A 16,718-nucleotide genomic window follows, 5' to 3' on the forward strand; every position below is an offset into this window, starting at 1 on the left:
AAGCTTTTCAGGAGAAGACCTCAACCACTAAAGTATCCATCTCAGGACTGCTGCTGATGATGAGAAGGTCCAATGAGAGTTACAGAAGACTTCTATCTCTAAACAACCAGCTGAGATCCTTCTGTGAGGTACAGATTGGCTTTATCAAAAACTGGGTCCTCTTCTGGGAGAAACCACTTCTATAGACAGGACGGATTGCACCAAAGCAGATTTGGCTCTAGGGTATTCTCTCCAAACATTGACAGAGTAATACAGCTTTTCATGTCTACCTTCCATTATCTTCTTCTATAATACGCTACCGTGGCTGTTCGTTCGTCGGCCCACGATTTTAAATCACCTGTAGCTCGCAAACCGTTTCACCTATTGACTTGAAATTTGGTACACATAAACTATGTGATGTCTACTATCTACTTTCAGGGTGATGATTTTTATTACTCTTTTTATTTTTACAAAGTATTTTATTTTATTGTAGAATCAAGCGCCGTTCTTATTCCCTACCACCTTTGCGGTCACTTCCCTACCTCTTCATATCTTTAATCATTCTTGAGGCAGATTGAAGACTTAAGTGCCAGCTTAAGTGAAAAATTAAAGAAAACGTACTAAGTCATTGCAACAGAAAAACTATCTTAATCAGTTTTAATACAAAAAGATGCAGACGAAGGAAGAGAAGCAGTGGGCCGCTAGAGTGGAGAAAAGAAGAGCTGCGTAGGAAGCAGCAAGAGCATAAACCTCTGGGCAAATGAATGCTAAGTATACAGAGAAAGAGTTTAAAAACTATGAATGCTCAAGTCAAGTGTATTCACTGCATGTTATCGTGCAGTATGCCGTTACTGGTACATATACTGCTCAAAAGAATTAAAGGAACACTTTTTAATCAGAGTATAGCATAAAGTCAATGAAACTTATGGGATATTAATCTGGTCAGTTAAGTAGCAGAGGGGGTTGTTAATCAGTTTCAGCTGCTGTGGTGTTAATGAAATTAACAACAGATGCACTAGAGGGGCAATAATGAGATGACCCCCAAAACAGGAATGGTTTAGCAGGTGGAGGCCACTGACATTTTTCCCTCGTCATCTTTTCTGACTGTTTCTTCACTAGTTTTGCATTTGGCTACAGTCAGTGTCACTACTGGTAGCATGAGGCGATACCTGGACCCTACAGAGGTTGCACAGGTAGTCCAACTTCTCCAGGATGGCACATCAATACGTGTCATTGCCAGAAGGTTTGCTGTGTCTCCCTGCACAGTCTCAAGGGCATAGAGGAGATTCTAGGAGACAAGCAGTTACTCTAGGAGAGCTGGAGAGGGCCATAGAAGGTCCATAACCCATCAGCAGGACCAGTATCTGCTCCTTTGGGCAAGGAGGAACAGGATGAGCACTGCCAGAGCCCTACAAAATGACCTCCAGCAGGCCACTGGTGTGAATGTCTCTGACCAAACAACCAGAAAGACTTCATGAGGGTGACCCAAGGGCCCCATGTCCTCTAATGGGCCCTGAGCTCACTGCCCAGCAGCATGCAGCTCGATTGGCATTCGCTATAGAATACCAGAATTGGCAGATGCACCACTGGTGCCCTGTGCTTTTTATAGATGAGAGCAGGTTCACCCTGAGCACGTGACAGAAGTGAAAGGGTCTGGAGAAGCCATGGAGAACATTATGCTGCCTGTAACATCATTCAGCATGAGCAGTTTGGTGGTGGGTTAATGATTGTCTGGGGAGGCATATCCATGGAGGGTCACACAGACCTCTAAAGGCTTGACAAAGGCACCTTGGCTGCCATTAGGTATCAGGATGAAATCCTTGGACCCATTGTCAGACCCTATGCTGGTACAGTGGCTCCTGGTGCACGACAATTCCTGGCCTCATGTGGTGAGAGTATGCAGGCAGTTCCTGGAGGATGAAGGAATTGATACCATTGACTGGCCACCACACTTTCCTGACCTAAATCCAATAGAACACCTCTGGGACATTATGTTTTGGTCCATCCAATGCCACCAGGTTGCACCTCAGACTGTCCAGGAGCTCAGTGATGCCCTGGTCCAGATCTGGGAGGAGATCCCCCACAACACCATCTGTCATCTCATTAGAAGCATGCACTGATGTTGTCAGGCATGTATACAAGAACACAGGGGCCATACAAAGTGCTGCGTACAATTTTGAGTTGCTGCAATTAAATTTTGGCAAAATGGACTAGCCTGCCACATAATTTTTTCACTCTGATTTTTGGGGCGTCTTTGAATTCAGGGCTCTGTAGGTTGATCATTTTCATTTCCATCAAACGATGTGGCATCCTTTCGTTCCTAACACATTACCCAGTCTATATCAGTATAGATATCCAGGAGGATTTCTTTTTCCCATTGAGATCTGATGTGTTTTCAAAGTGTTCCTTTAATTTTTTTGAGCAGTTTATATAATACTAGTCATGACTTTGCATTAAAATGGAGTTATGCAGTTGTGATGGTGTGACATGAATATATATTTTCATTTGTTCATTGAGACAGGATGACCGGAAGTACTACACTAATGGAGAAGTCATTCAGTGGCTGATCCCCTTATTTAAGGGAATGATGCGAAGGGCTGCTTAATGTATTTATGAGTGACTACTATTCCCTCATTGCCTTGTTGGTAAATCCTTAAAATTGAGCTAGGATGACAGGTCTCCAATATTGGGGATTTAAGGAATTATAATGAAATAGCATAATGAAGAATAAATTAGGCCCTCTTCAGTTGAAATTAAGAGGTAATGAACTCATGATTTTCTTATTGAAAGGCAGCAGCACTACCACTGTACCACCTGCATAATTAAATTAAGCCCATTTGAAAAATTCATACATGAATTTGCAGACTAGAAACCACTATTCTATAATATTTCAGTAAATATTTATTGCTCTGATGCTGATCTTTCTTGTCATAAAATAGGTCAGTGCAATAGCAATTGACGAGGAGAATTCATAATTAATTGCAGAATTACGGTATTTGAGTGTTGCTCTAGTGTGCCTCTTCCTCTTGCACGATTTGGCTCAAAAACTAATCAGCACATCTCATAGCAGGCTTAAGTTTCGAATTTAGAATTTTTCCATTTGGCCATTTCAGCTCTAGGCCATCCTCAAGAAACTACAACACACAGACAGACACAGATTGATAGACGATAGATTATGGTGGGGGAGGGCACTAAGCAAAAATGATGACCATCAATGTGATACACCAAGTATATAATCTACTTAAAAGGTGAATAATCATATTTAAGCTTAATGTACTTGTGGAATGGTAACACCATAATCCTTTTTATTCTGATATTAAGTAAGCAAGCATGTTAATAATGAAGCCTGGTTAAACCACAACTATTCAGTCACCAAGGGCCCCTAGCCCAAACAGCCCTGGTGCATGTGATGGGCTGTACAGGTGTGATAGCGTTTGGTACTGTCAGAAAAATGCGACGACTTAGAAGACAATCCTTAGGAATAAGGAAGACATGAAGTTTTCCTCTGGAGGACTTATAAGGAACAAGCAACAGAACAAAGACCTCATACTGATGCTGATCCCCTCAGCTGAGACGATGATGTGAGGAGTCAGGCAATTGTTTGAAGTCCTATATGGATGACCTCCAGTGAAGACAGTGATACATAAACTACTTCACCCCAGCTATACATGAAATTGACACCATCCTAGTGTTGATCCCTTAATTGAATCGTGATATGCGGGGCCCTTAAAGGAATTAAGTGCTCTTGCTTTCCTTCTTCTGTATTTGTGTGTATGAACTTCATGGATCAGTTTCCTAATGGGGACAGGAAGCTATGAAGGGCCCTTTAACTCTGTAGTAGAGATGCCATCAAGTGACTAACCACTATATTGACAGGTTGATGCATAGGACCCTGTAATGTATTCTCAGCAAGACTAACCATTAGCTTTAATGAATCATCATCTTAGGAATAATCTTTAACACCATTATGTCTTTTAAAACACAAATCACAAAACTACCTAAAGCATTTCATTTTAAAAACAATGGAAAATTAACAGTTTCTAAATGGATTATAGTGAAAAATCAACTCATGCATTTATTTCTAGTAGGACAACTTCTGCAATGTGCTATTCTCATTCTGTTTAAATCACTCTTTATGCATTCTTCACTTAATTCAAAATGCTGCTGCCATAACCATTACAGGAACTTGGATATATGACAACATAACTCCAGTTCTTAAGTCATTACACTGGTTTCCAGGTAAGCTTAGAACTGATTTCAAAATCCTCCATCTCCATATAAAGCATTAAATAGCCAAGGCCCTGCCTACTTTTCTGAACTTATCAATACTTACAAACCAGATTGTGCATTAACATCTGAAGATGCAAACCTACTAAAGACTCCAAGGATTAATAAAATATTGGTGGGAGGTCGAACTTTTAGTTAGAGGGCTGCAAAGCTGTGGAATGATCTGCTTGCTTATATAAGAGATGCTCCTTCTATCTCAGCCAGTAAACCAAAGATGAAGACTCATTACTTTAGAGTAGCATACCCTGACTAGAACTCCTAACTAGCTGTGTCATATTAGACAACCCAACATTGACTCTAATGTGGCATGATCATGAGTGGGTGACTAGTTGACCTTATAACTGGCATTTTTCCTAACCATGGAGCACCCAGCTGTTTATTTTCTCCAAGGATGTTGCTAACTAAAGTTTTTGTTTTCCTCTCCTCTGTTGTAAACTGGCCATTGTTCAACAATTAGTTAGTGGACAGGTGTTACTGAGCCCCATTTACATTAATCAGTACTCTTTATGTGTATTCATTATGTAAACGTTAATTTGTAAACTTTATACCTGTCACAGCGCTCTGTGCTTGTACTCGGTGAAGAGTGCTATACAAAAATCAACTAAAGTGAAATGAATTAATGGACAGATGAGCAGATGTAATTGAGTGATGAATCTTCATGCTGATGAGATGGTCAGTATTAAAGGAAACATGATGACATGAAGTTCTCAAGACATTAAACTGTAAGAAGAAACCCTCCACCACTCACCCTGTAGAAAACAGAGATGCCATCCAGGGACTGGCTTACTTAATTAAAAGGATGCTGTTCAATATTTTCCCAAATGAGAATGTGTCCTCCCCTGCTTCCTCACACAAGTATACTAATATGATAGACCTTCCCTAGGAATGTGAACACATGGATGAGTCTGTAAGCAGCATCACAAAGTCTAGGGATTAGCAGGGTAAGATTGATACAAAGATAATTGGTGGTTAAAAAACAGTAACAATTTAAATCTGAGCACATATTCTACTCAGACGACTCATCGGATCAGTTAACTGATATCCTGATGTGACTGCTGCTCTAAAGTTTACTGGAAGTACAGTAAAAGGAAAAGCTGACCTGAAGAAGACACTGTAAGATGTGCTATTAGTAACAGGACAACCAAACCAAATTTTCCATGTGGTGCAATGGAACTGTGGTCAATAGATGCTGTTTTTCTTCTTTTTGCTTGATGGTTTGTTGCTTACTTGAAAGTCATGGGCCTTCCAGCTGCTAAGAAAGTAGAAGAGAAATGAAAAGCTGGAAATTGAGTTAAAGGGAGAGCCGTGTGTGTAGACTATTCATTTGTGGACTTTATGCCATTTCCTTACTCCTGGTGTTTACTGCAACACCATATTCACCATACCTTGCATCACAGAGCATCTGTTCCTGCGAGAAGAGAACACAAATGCAGTGAATGAACAGTGGAGATGTCAGCTGAACATGAGGTCACTGAGTATTCTTACCACACAGTAAAAATGCCAGCACCACATGGGAATCTTCCGACCAGTCATAGTAGCTCCGGCAACCATTTGAAGATTACTAAAGCAGCAGGACCACCACTACTGCTTCAGAGACCAGCCTACTAAGTATCCTTGTCACCATCAGTTCTAGTCCAAGTTTTAGTAATGTACAGTAGTCTGCTGGAAGACCAGGTCTTGCTATAGGAAGGCATTAGTGTAGCAAACGACAGACAGTACATTTTGTGATAAAAAGCTCACAGCCTACAGACCTTCATGATATGATGGACATCTTGCTCCCAATTTATTTAGCCTCACCTGATCTTCTCTGATCTCTCAACACAGCAGTATACACTCAGATGTCAGTGGATTAGAAATGGGTTTTTGAAGTATGGGTGCAGATCTGATGGTTCACATGCTGTGGGCAGAGTTTGTTCTCTGTGGGTGGTGTACTAGATATGAGTTGAGTTCATGTTTACAAATAGGAGCAGAGTTTGTATAATAATCAGCGATTCTGTGTTACTACGGGAGGCCTTACATCATATGCCGACCTCAGAATGACATAAATGTATCAATGGATTATTGCAAATGGGCTTTCATATTTATTTTTAAGAACTTAAAAAACCTCTCTCCCCCTACAGAGCTGTCAGGTGCTACATTTCAATGTATGATGCTCATCTACCTCATACTCTCATTTATTAGCTGGGACATCATTACATTCTTCTCTGAATTCTTTGGAACTGTAGTCTTCTATTGGGAAGCGCTCTGAGAGTTGAAGGTGCTATACAATTTAGTATATCACTAGGTGGCTAGATACATAGAAGTGCATAAGAGTACACATTTGCAGCAGTAAGGATTTGTCTGCACTGGTACATGTCTCTTTGTGTCTTTGTCGGCACTTTGCTTCTCCCCCCGATGTAACTGAAGATGGGTTCAAGCACCTCAGATGTTTTCTAAGATATCACAGGGTATGAAGCCCTTCTTCTTACCACTGGACACCATGATGAAGCCGTTCTTTTCTTCCTCATGAGTGACACACACCTGAAATATGGAAAGAGTAGTCAGCAAAGAATGCTGGAAGGTCTCAGTGACACCCGTACATGCCCCGCTTACCTGGCCCTCCTTCAGAGTGATCTGGCCCTGCTCTTTGCAGCCTATGAAAGTTCTCATGCAGCGGAAAACTCGGCCACCTGCCTTCAACTGCTCTGCAAAGTTTGCAGGAAATAATCCTGTTCTGTCATGGACTGCACCCTGAGCAAAGAAAATGGAAACACTTTGCTTTGAAAGCAAGCCAGCCACAACCTGACCTAGACATCTCCTAGCAGGAATTATCATCTTACCTTCCACCAGTCTTCACTGGAGTCATCCAACAAGATGATGCGATCACCAGGTCTAAAAGAGATGCCAGCAAATATCTGTGATAGGGCACCAATAACTCTTACATAACAAAGACACACAGGACTTCACCAATATGTGTAACAGACCCACACACCAATGTCTGGGGTTCAACTAAACAATGTGAAGTTTATGTTTTATTGACCTTCTACATTAATGAGTAAAAACCTCTGGACTGGAACCTGTAATCTAAGTTCTGAACCTGGGCTGAGTTTTAAGGCTGGATGAGTGGTAAAAGTCGAGATTGGGATCATGAGAATGGATGTAGGGCAGGTCCAGTGCTGGATAGTGGAGAACAATTAATCAGGTAAAGAGGTGACTCCCTGTGCCTGTTTGTATATGGTCATTTTTGGACCATATTTTGTACAAGAAATTACACTCTTATAATAAACGGGTTTTTCAGCAAAAATGACCAGAAGGAGTTAAAGTTGTGCATGCCACATCAAATGACCTCAGGGGTTCACCCTGTAAATGGATACAAGGAGTCAAAGTTATTCCTTTTAACAAGCTCATTTTCTAAGAATGGTGAACTTAACGTAACATATTTGCAAGTTCAGTTTTATGTGACATTCTTGATCTGGTTTAGGTCCAGATTAAATATTTTGCCTTACCCTGTAATGTAGGTGTGGAGCCGAATCCAAAGATGGTATTTGGATAAGCACAAATAGTGGATTTTTACAAATATTTATTTTGTATACATTTTTTGCTATTTATTTGCATTCGGTAAAAAATAATGTAAAATTAAATAGGCACTGTCTTTGTCTGCCTGCTTGTGCTTAAGCTGCACCCCCGTTGACACAAGCACGTGGTGAAGCTCCGCTTTTGCTTTTAAGAAAACATTGTACTTTGCGAGGCCAACTTTATATTTTTTCCTCATTGGACATGCAATATGTGACGCAAATTTTTACCGGCAAATTAATAGGTTAATTCACCTACAGTGTGGTTCCACAGTCACCATTTGTGTCACACGGTTGGAAATACAGCGGTAACTTATATGTATACTTGCATGTACTTAATTTCTTTTTTGACCGGGAGGATATTAGCATATATGGTTATACGTGTTTGTTGCTGGGTGTAACGCAATAAAATGTATTTAAATATAATATGTCTTCATCATTATTTGTATTTTATTCACGAACACCATAATCTATATATATAATTCACTAAGGCAAGACGACCATGGAAAGCACGCCGGAAGAGGCGTGGATTCACTAAGCTGCCGACAAGTGAGACACCTATGGCACACGCAGGAAAGAGCCACGCCCACCAACTCCAAGACCATTGGATACGACGACAACTCGCATGGGCACGCCCACTAACTCGGACGCGACGACACAGAAAAAATGGCGTCATTTATATTTGTCTGTCGTAGAGGCCACATGCAGTGCAGGTCAGGTTATTGTCATGCACCTCCGAGCTATGTTGACTATTCATAAAGGCATGTTTCTAGCGGAGGTAAATCGCCATATGCAGCGTGTGAAACGGTTTGCGAGGGTTTTCCCATGGGATCTTTAAAACAATCCTTTACAACTGAGGTTGAAGCACAATGAAGTAAGCAGTCTTTAAAAAACAACTTTTCGGTTACGACTCACGACCGCGTGCAGCATAGCAAACTGTTTTACATGATACATACAGCTATTCGCTTCCGCGACAAACATGTGTCTTCTTAGATGCTCCTACGGGACCATGGAAGACGTTTTCCTGCCCACCAACGCTCTTTTTTCAGCAGACGGCGCCTACCCTCGCTCTCTAGGCATTCACACTGCCTGCCCATTTGCCCGGACGCAAAAACTCACCGACCACCCAGTTAGTCTCTTTCGTCTGTGGTAAGAGTCCGCATGCACGTCTCAGCCACGCGCCGTTTGTTATGCCGCAGGTTCACTATTGTGTTGTATTTTGCCCTCTCCAGAGTTCTATCTTTTCATTCACTTACTGTTGTATTCTCACACCAACCCGTTTTAGACATACGTGTCTTTCCAGACGTGTTTAGCATTCAATAAATAATTATGCATGACATTAACCGTGTGTCTATCCAGCGCAGACAGGCGTGGGTAAGCCGTTGAACCCCATTCGGGCTGCAAGCTGTGGAATTCCCACTAAATGTGACTCATACGCTCCCACTCATTATGTCCCTACACTTTGTGCACACCCCCCTCCTACCGTGTTCGGGTATCTAGGTGGATTATACTGTATATAGAAAAGCAGCCAAAACCAAGGGGTATCCCATTTGGTCCTTAAAACATTCCTTTACTACCCCATTTGGTCCTTAAAACATTCCTTTACAACTGAGGTTAAAACACAATGAAGTAGGCAGTCTTTAAAAAAAGGTTTTCGGTTGCGACGCACGCCTGCGTGCACCATGGCAAACTGTTTTACACGCTACATACAGCAATTCGCTTCAGCGACAAACATGCGTCTGTAATTATATCCGGCCCGCGAGATCATTTTATATATTATTGTTATTAATGGCCCGGCGATATGAAGCGCTGGTAACGCAATAAACTACAGATCCCATCATGCAGCGCTTCAGATGCCTTTTTGAACACTTACCGTTTTAATAGGGTTGCTACCCATCCTTTAAAATACGGATTCGTCCCATATTTGAGAATGAAATTGCGCGTCCTGTTTTGAATCAATACGGGACGGGTTTTGTCCCGTATTTTTTTTTATCATTTTTTTTAAAGCAGCGTCTCATGCAAATCATCCCACACGCATTTTATGAAGATGCCTCCTTTCCTACTTTTGATTCGGTAATACTTGATGTCATCGTTAGTTTGATTGGTCTTTTTAACTGTCCAGTGAGGAGGGCGGGTCTTTTAAGTAGAGTCTGCAAAGTCTGCGTCCCTTATTTTTTTGTATTAAAAGTGGTAAACCTACGTTTTAATCAAGTCTAGCTTATGATGCTGCAAGTTATTGCGAAGCTAGCCTTCACGATGCCGAAGAGAAAAGTTGATTCTGAAAATAGAGCCTTTAAAAACCGATGGGAGGCTGAGTACTGTATATGTTTACTGACATTGCCGGTAAACCCGTGTGTCTCATTTGTGGAGCTAATATGGCTGTAATTACAGAATTTAATCTATAAGACAAAACATCAGGATAACCTGAAAGACCTGAATGCAAAACAGAAGAGTTAAAGAAGAATCTGACACTTCAGCAGACATTTTTTACCTGTGCAAAATCACAAAGTGACTTCAATTGAAGTTACTTTTATGGGAGACACAAATACACCAGTGCAACTTGCCCCACTTTCCCTGTTGCCAAGTAATGTTGAACCAAGTCGGCACAACAGTGTTCCCAAATACGCACTTTGCTGATAAACTGAGCACACTGCGCACGACGCTTTGGTGACTTTGAAGAACAAAAAAATAATTTTGAGTTGTTTCGCAACCAATTTGCCGTCGATGTGGAAACTGCACCTGTGCAGATTCAGATGGAGGTGATTGAGCTGCAGTGTAATAGCACACTGAAGGCAAAGTACGATACTGCACGGCCCGCACAGTTTATTCACTCCATTCCCGCAGAAATGCTCCAGCTCCATCTACATGCGGCTCGAACCTTGTGCCTGGGTAGACCGTGTGTCTACCCGGCGTGGGTAAGCCGATGAACCCCCGTTCCACACTCCGCGCCGTGCACCCCCATCCCTCCGTCTGGCACGAGAAGCCGCAAGAACGGTGCGCCAGTTTTCAGTCACTTCAGACGATTGTGTGTTGGTTCGTTCCGTGCATTGTTACAATGTTGCTTTTCTTGCTGATTTATTACATTACCGATTTTTCAAATGTTAATTTTCTCCCTCTGCTTAAAAATCATTAATTTGATTATGCGGCGTATGGTACGCCGCGGGTTGGCTATTAGCCTAATATAAGGCATGCAAAACTGAAAAAAGTAAACTCATGGGTCATTTATGCTCACTCCTTTAAAAATACAAAATGAACTGAACATGAACTAGTTCAAAATTGAAATGGTGAACTATGAACGTGAATTTATTCATTTTAATTTGTATGAACTGAACTTTGAGCCAGTTCTTGTGAGGTGTGAACTTGCACAACACTGCTAGAAACATTTGCTCTGTGCTTCTTCTCACCAGCTTTGTCCTGTGTGAATGGATTATGCAAAAGCTGCATATATTAAAGTTTTTCTCAATTGCTAAAACACTAAAACCCATTGGCTGAAGAAAGTTCTCAGTTGCCTGACCTCATTTAGCTAAATGTGCAGTCTGTTGGCAATACCTTAAACCATTTCACATGGTAAAACACAATATGCATATCTTACTTAGACTTTTTAGCAAAACTCTAAACACATTCTCATTCTCAAAACACATTCTACACTCTAATGCACACGTCATCCATACTGGTAAACACACTAGCAACACTCAAATACAATTAGAGAAAACATGTCATTGATTGAACACAACCACTCAAAATTGATGTCATCTGTTTCAAATGATGTGACACAACCAATATAAGCCAGTTCAGAGAGCAAACAGGTTGTTGAAGGTAGAAAGGAGAAAGTTTGAGCATGGATAGAAGAAACAATGTGAGAGGACGAGTGCGTATGCGAGGAGGACAATGACAAGAAAGAGGAAGAGGGCGAGAAAGAGGAAGAAGAGGAGGGCAAGGAAGAGGGGGAGGGCGGCAAGGAAGAGGAGGAGGAAGACAAAGAGTGGAAATATCTGATGAAATTCGAGCAACAGTCATAGACCATGTTCTTGTCCATGGACTGACAATGAGGGAAGCAGGACTAAGAGTTTCAATAGACATTTGTAAAGTTCATCACTGTATGTATAGTACTGCATGAATATTTGTTGTAACTGCACATCTACTTTTTGTAGAATTGCGAGGCTGCCACATGCAGGTGGTAGGACGGCTTTATTCACTCAAGAGCAAGAGGCCGTTATAGGGGGCATGGTCCTTTACAGTTTTTTCCAATTGCTAACACACTAAAATCTAATGTAAAGCTCAACTGCAAAAACTGACACTCAGAGAGCAAAATCTCTCCTCACATTTGTTATATTCAAAACACAAATCACACCTTTGAACACAAAAAGCAATTAACTTGACTTCTTTTGCATTAGAGTGTGCACACTTTCCTACAGAAAACACAGGAATCTGACAGCAATAAACTTTTAGCCATTTCTAAACACACCCATTCAAAAAGCCACACCCATGTACCAATTAGGCTAAAACAAGTGTCACCCGGTCAAGCACCTGACTGCTTATTAGTTAACTCAGCAATCAGAATGTGAGAACTATAAAACTCCACAGATTTACCAACACTAAAGAACAATGGAAGCTGGAGGGAGAGGAAGAGATGGTAGAGGAAGAGGTAGAGGAAGAGGTATGGGTGCACAGAGAGGTGAAAGAGGACAAAGACAAAGAAGACAAGCACTTTCAAATGAAATTCGGGCAACATTAGTCGACCATGTTATAAATCATGGATTGACAATGAGAGAGGCTGGACAGAGGGTCCAACCCAACCTGAGTCGATTTACTGTTGCCTCTGTCATCCGGACATTTCGGCTTGAGAACAGGTATGTTCTGTAACACCCACTCTGTACTGTATATATACAGCAATTCAAAGTATTCTTTACTTGTACAATACTACTGCATAATCCTCATTAGAAACAAGAAAGGCTACATACCAATATATACATTGTTGTCTTCTCCAAGGACTGAGAGACAAGTAGGACATGGTGGAAGAGGTCGGATGTTCACAGAGGCACAGGAGGTAGAAATCATAAACATGGTTTTGGCAAATAATGCCATAAGATTTAGGGAAATTCAAAGCCACATCATGAGGGACGACACAGTTTTTGGCAACATTAGGCAAGTTGCCTTGTCTACCCTTGCTCGTGTTCTCCAGCGACACCAAGTACGAATGAAACAGATATACCGGGTTCCTTTTGAGAGGAACTCCGAAAGAGTCAAGAACTGAGGCACAATTATGTGCAGGTAACTATTAGACTACAGGATGTTACATATAATGCTGCGTTTTTCCAGTACTAAACATAAACCTAAACCACTGCTTATGTAATCTTTTTTTGTTCTCAGACAGTGCTGGAAATGGATTCAAATGTGATCCCACATGAGTTCATTTTTATTGATGAGGCTGGCTTCAACCTTACCAGAACCAGAAGAAGGGAAGAAACAGAAGAGGTCACAGAGCTATTGTGAATGTTCCTGGCGTGCGTGGGGAAACATCACAATGTGTGCTGCCATCACAGGACATGGAGTTCTATACCACCATGCCATTCTTGGTCCATATAACACAGAGTTGATCCTGACATTTCTGGACAGAATGCGAGACATCTTACAACAGGCAAACCATACGGACGATGAAGGGCAGGAGCACAGATATGTTGTAGTGTGGGACAATGTGGCTTTTCATCGTGCAGCCATGGTGCAAAATTGGTTTGCCAACAACCCACATTTTATAGTGGCTTACCTTCCCCCTTATTCTCCATTTCTGAACCCCATAGAAGAGTTCTTTTCAGCATGGCGGTGGAAGGTCTATGATCGTCAACCCCATGTGCATGAGGGGCTTCTACAAGCAATGGAGGAGGCATGTGAGGAAATTGACGTAGGAGCTATCCAGGGATGGATAAGACACTCCCGACGCTTCTTTCCTCGCTGTCTAGCAAGGGAAAACATTGCATGTGAAGTGGATGAGGTGGTGTGGCCAGATCCACTGAGACGACATGACCCTGCATAAATCTTGTTTTGTTGTTCATTTGTTTTTTCACTTGTGCATGTTTGGGTTTTTCTGTTGCAAATTGTAGCTAAATAAATTATTTCTTTGAACCTAATTTATTTCTGCACATATGTCTCTGTGTCCAATTCTCAGTATTTGCAGTTCTGACAGTCCCTAAAGAGATAAAAGTGTTTTGGATTTTACAGAGTGGTGTTTGGTTGGTTGGAGGAAAAATTTAGGCATGGGACAAAAATGTTTACAATTTGGGGCCAAAGTTTGGTTTTGATAAGTGTTTATATAGTTTTGACTGCAGAGCTTCATTTTGCAGGATATGTGAGGTGTTTTGCTCTTTGGGTGAGGTGTTTTGTGAATTGTGCTAAATGATTTGCAAAAATGAGCCTTGTTGTCAAAATTGTGCTTTAGCAATTGGAAAAAACTGTAAGATAATGTAATACGACTCAGAGAAATCCACAAACGAGTGATACAAGACAACACACACTTCCAGGGAATCAACAGTGTGAGCATTTCCACAATTGACCGTGTCCTCCATCGTAACAGGATGCGAATGAAACAAGTATACAAAGTACCCTTTGAGCGCAACTCACCAAGGGTGAAAGAACTGCGAGCTCAGCATGTGCAAGTAAGTGTACATTCAGAAACATTTACTGTAATCCAGATTTTCTACAGTATTAACACATACTATGTGAATGACATTACTCTTCAGTACATACAATGTATGTGAATCAGAAGTGCATACAGTAGGCTTAATTGTACTCTACAGTATAGCACTGTCTCTGTATGACTTACAAAATTCTAAATGCAGTATATTGTATTTCTACACAGACAATATTTGACTTGGAATCCTTGGACAGACCCCATGACTTCATCATTGTAGATGAAGCAGGCTTCAATCTAACAAAGAGGAGACGGAGAGGTTGAAACATCATTGGACAGCGGGCCATTGTTGAAGTTCCTGGTCAACGAGGTGGCAATGTCACCATCTGTGGTGCTATTAGCAACCATGGTGTTCTACATCACCATGTTACACTCGGGCCATGTAACACCCAGCACCTTCTAAGATTTATTGCCAATCTAAGAGAGATTTTATTTGAGCTGCAGGTTCAATACCATCAGGGTCAAGAGCTAAATGAGAATCCCATTCCCACCTATGTGATAGTGTGGGACAATGTCAGTTTCCACCGAGCTGCTCCGGTAAGGGAATGGTTTAACATCAATGAGCAGTTTATGAACTTGTACCTCCCTCCATACTCGCCTTTCCTGAATCCGATTGAGGAGTTTTTCTCCTCTTGGAGATGGAAAGTGTATAATAGACAACCCTACACCAAAGTAAGTCTTCTGCAAGCCATGGATTTAGCTTGTGGTGATATAGGTGAGGAATCATGTCAGGGCTGGATACGGCACACAAGAGGCTTCTTCCTCCGTTGCCTCAGGAGGGACAATATTGCTTGTGATGTTGACGAAGTGCTCTGGCCTAACCCAGCCCAAAGATGAGAAGAAGCAAATTGATCACGTTAACTCCTTTGATTTTTGTCCCTTTTAGTATTGTATACTGTAGTACAGTGCATTGTATGCTGTTTACTTTACAATGAACAAATTGAATGGCCCAAAACATTGAGATTAAAATTTGCTTCTCCCTGAGAACTATATGTTTTGAACAATGTGTTTTCTGTTTTTTGTTGTATTGTTTACTAACTGCTTGATAGTGTATATCATTTTGATCACTTTCTTTTTGATTTGAGAGCAGTGCTTGATTTTGAACACAGGTATAACTGTTTTTAGGCGAAAGTTTCATTTTGCAAGAGGAGTCAGAGGTGTTGTAAATAGTGCTTGAAGATAAGGTTTTGCATTTAGTGGTTTCAGAAAATGGAGCAGGGTTTCAGAAATTGTGTTTTAGCAATTGAGAAAAACTAATTGTTTTATATGCTGTTATTTACAGCAATGAGCTGCTTTTTCTGTGTGACAGAGTTGGTTTTTGAGTTGACTGACAAATGTTCTAACCATCATAAGTTATTCAGAGGCGAATGAGAAATGCACTACACAGTTAAGAATGCGTTTAAAGTTGAACAATGCATTTGCATTTACAGCTTGCAAAACAAAAAGGGAAATGTGAGTGTTCTGTGACAAAATGCATTGTTGCTGTGAGGATTTGGTGAGCAGATGTGAGAAAGGCATTTTTGATGTGAGAAATGTGTCAAATCGATTGAGTAAATCTGTAAATACCAAGGAACCTGTGAGGTACATTTATTTCCTTATTTCAGCACAATTTTAATTATGTTGAAGTTAATTATATTTTTCTATGATGCTATGTTTTTGTTATGGGCGCTGACATTTTTGTTGACAGTTGCTAAGCTGCTGCTCGGTAAGACTGCAGGGAGTGTGTGACCTGTGATGTTATTAGTATGACTGTATTAGGTCAGCAACATACACTTGTTTGTTATCTGAGATTGCACATTATTCTTACAAAACCCTTTAGTATTCATTCTAATCAGGTTATAAAATATCCTTCTGTTCCCATACTCTGATTAACATCATGTTGATTTGGCTCTGGCTGCCTGTTCCTTATTTGGCTTTGATTATTCAGCACAGCTTCCTGGCTACAATTATTGGTTCATGCCCTAAGCTTGTTTACTTTATTCACATCTTCACAGTAATGAGCCAAGGCTTGTTACTTTGATTTTGTGGCTTCACCAAATTCTTTTTCCTTCCTAAACTGTGACCAGTCTGTACACAGAAACAATTTAATCTTAGTGAACTTTTGCTATTTCAACTTTCTGCCTATGAACTATAGATCTCAAATTTCTGACAACTTTGTTTCTTTCTTTGGTTTTCAGTGCTGCGGATTAGTAATTTCCTGGTTTCAATCTTTAGCT

General features: G+C 40.9%; 1 protein-coding gene across 1 annotated transcript in view; it reads right to left on the reverse strand.

The window, feature by feature from the left end:
• Positions 1–6,057: 6,057 nt before the first annotated feature.
• The window catches only part of stac (SH3 and cysteine rich domain), a 36,832-nt gene continuing 26,171 nt past the window's right edge, over positions 6,058–16,718 (reverse strand). Inside the window, exons 9-11 of the mRNA XM_039737456.1 lie at positions 7,086–7,137; positions 6,859–6,996; positions 6,058–6,786 (exon numbers count right to left, since the gene is read on the reverse strand). Of these exons, the coding sequence (XP_039593390.1) occupies positions 6,688–6,786; positions 6,859–6,996; positions 7,086–7,137 (289 nt within the window). The 3' untranslated portion in view covers positions 6,058–6,687. The remainder of the gene's footprint in view (positions 6,787–6,858; positions 6,997–7,085; positions 7,138–16,718) is intronic.

Source organism: Polypterus senegalus, chromosome 15, assembly GCF_016835505.1.
Source record: "Polypterus senegalus isolate Bchr_013 chromosome 15, ASM1683550v1, whole genome shotgun sequence".
NCBI classification, from domain to species: Eukaryota; Metazoa; Chordata; class Cladistia; order Polypteriformes; family Polypteridae; genus Polypterus; species Polypterus senegalus.